The following is a 2,554-nucleotide window of genomic DNA, read 5'->3' on the forward strand; positions in this document are numbered from 1 at the left end:
TTCGATGCAATCTCATTATTCCTCCCAACTAATCTCCAAATTCTGTTCCTTCGCACCCTTGATTAAAATTTCTGGTGAAAGAATCTGGTGTTCTGATCTCCTTCTTTTAGCCATTTGACTCTAGATTTTTCTCTCCAATAGCTCTCTTCTTTCATATATGCTAGCACCAACTTCTCTTCCAATATGGTAATCTCCTCTCCCCCATTGATTCCAGCCACCCGCAGCTCCTCTAGTCTAGCTTGAAGGTCCTCAATTTCTTTTCGAGAGTTTGCTTTGTGAGTTATCTTCCATTGAACTAATCTATGTCTACATTCTTTCAACTTTTGGGCCAAGGAGAACATAGCCGAGCCTACTACTTCCATTTTCCACACTTCGCTGACAATTCTTTTGACATCATCTTCTCCACACTAACGTTCCTGGTATTTAAAACGCCTTTTACTATGCCAGGATTGAGGTTCAGTTTCCATCAAGATAGGAGCATGATCCGAGCCTGATTCTGTGAGCATGTGCACCACTGCATTCGGAAACTTCAGCTTCCATCCCATCCCTAATAAATAGCGGTCAAGCCTCTCCTTCACCTCTCCTTGTCTTTGGTTTGTCCATGTGAAAGGCCGCCCCACCATTCCAATATCCACTAATTCATTGCTATCAATAAAATTAATGAATGTTGCAATGGTAGTTGCTTATTTTTGGCCTCCACCCTCCTTTTCCGCTTGACTTCTTATAGCATTAAAATCTCCCGCTATTACCACTTTTCCTTCCAGTTGTTGACTCATTGTTGTAAGCTCCTCAAACTGTAAGGCTCGAATTTGTTCCGAACAGCTCAAATGGACAACAATGAACGTCCATACCCCATTATTTCCGAACTCCTTAACTTCAGCTGCTATAAAGAATTCCCCGCTGTTTATAATTTGAACATTGATGCTGTCCTTCCAAGCTAGCGCAAGTCCTCCTGCCATTCCTGACGGGTTAACAATATGCCAGTTTTCATAGCTGCATGCCCGGAGTTTTGCTTCCACCTGTCGAGATTGGTTCTTTGTTTCACTTATGAACACAATTTCGGGGGAGTGAGATTTACATATCCCTTTTAGGGTGTGAATTGTCAGGGGTCTCCCCAAATCCCGACAATTCCAAACTATAGTTCTCATGGCGCCTTGGGTGCCATTTGTAGGCTAGCACCCTCCACCCCCTGTTCAGCTACATTTTCATCCTCTGTTCTTGATTTCTTTGTAGATCATTCAACTATACCACTCATCAACCTTTTTTTGGATCCAGCTTTAGTATCCAACCCTCCAGTACCTTGTCTTGCTAATTTTTTCCACTTCCTGCCTTCCTCTGTTGTGAGACATTGCCCAATAGTGAATTGCATAGATTGTCCTTCATCCTCCTTGGTATTAGACTGACCAGCTATGATAACCTCCATGTATTCTATTCTAGAGTTGGCTGATTGAGGTGACTCAGGTGCTGCCTTGTTGCCAGCATTTTACGGTTTCAAATTTTGTTCCTCCTCTTGCATTGACATCCCTGCAAATTCCTCCAATAAGCAGTTTAAGACCGGATTTTTCTTACGTTGAGTAGCCTTATTCTGATTCTGGGCTGAGTTGTTGAATGTTCTTTCTCTTTCAGAGTTAATTCGTATTCCCACTTGACTGGCTTTAACCCATTCGTCAATGTCATCCTCTTTTACCCTATCACTCTCTGTATCCTTCAGCAGATCATGGCAGTTTTTCATCTCGTGCCCCAATTTTGCACAGTAGGTACAGAACTTTCCAAGTCTCTCATAGCGCAATGCTACCTCTACCTCCTTTTTATTAGGTCCTGCAATAATTAACTGATCCCTCACTTTCTTGGTAGTTTCAATATTGATCTTGGCCTTTACAATCCTAGTTTCTCTGTCTCTCATATGAAATTTACCTACTTCCAACACTGTGCTCAGCCTCTCTCCCAATTTACGTCCAACTTCGAGGGTTTTAAATGATTCTGGCAAACCCAAAATTGAACCCAAACTGAAAAATTGGAAACAATCTCTTCATCACCGTTCTGATCTTCCTTCCATCTCTTGACATGGAGCACGTAATCCTTGAATAGCCATGGAGAACCACGTTCAACGCGCAAGACATCCACCTCTTTATTAAAAAAGAATTGGAAGTAATTGTCCCCTTTGTCACTCACGCTAAACCCCTCTGGATTTCCCCATATAGCCTTTAAAGCATTCCCCATTGTTCCAACTGAGAAGGTTTTGGAAGCAAAGAGTCTGCCATAGACACTATTGGAGCAAGCGTTAATACCTTCTGATATGTCTGCCTCTTCCAGCAGAATCACATTCCTACCTCCTTTTTTATTGTCTTCCTCGGTCCGATCTTCATCCCTCCTTGCCTCAGCCATGCTGATTACGTAAATTATCTTTGTCAAACTAGTAGTCAGAGATTTGTGTTAAAATTTAACTGACGTTGACAGTGTAACCTTGACGGCAGCAGAGACTCTGTTAAAAATCCTAACAGAGCACTAAAAAACCCTAACAGAGCTTATTTAAGTAATTTACCCTTAAAAAAAG

At 41.9% G+C, this 2,554-nt stretch overlaps 1 protein-coding gene across 1 annotated transcript; it reads right to left on the reverse strand.

Moving 5' to 3' along the window:
* On the reverse strand, positions 1,484-2,385 carry LOC107616158. The gene is made up of 2 exons (XM_016318153.1): positions 2,037-2,385; positions 1,484-1,980 (listed from the first exon to the last, which is right to left on the reverse strand). Exons 1-2 carry the CDS (start codon positions 2,383-2,385, stop codon positions 1,484-1,486), a joined length of 846 nt encoding a protein of 281 aa, XP_016173639.1.

This window comes from Arachis ipaensis, chromosome B09 (genome assembly GCF_000816755.2).
Source record: "Arachis ipaensis cultivar K30076 chromosome B09, Araip1.1, whole genome shotgun sequence".
Lineage (NCBI taxonomy): Eukaryota > Viridiplantae > Streptophyta > Magnoliopsida > Fabales > Fabaceae > Arachis > Arachis ipaensis.

Coding starts and splice junctions, on each gene's coding strand:
- LOC107616158 (XM_016318153.1), bottom strand. CDS start 2,385: ATGGCTGAGGCAAGGAGGGATGAAGATCGGACCGAGGAAGACAATAAA. Junction 1,981..2,036: donor ATGGAAGGAAGATCAGAACG/GTGATGAAGAGA, acceptor TGGGTTTGCCAG/AATCATTTAAAACCCTCGAA.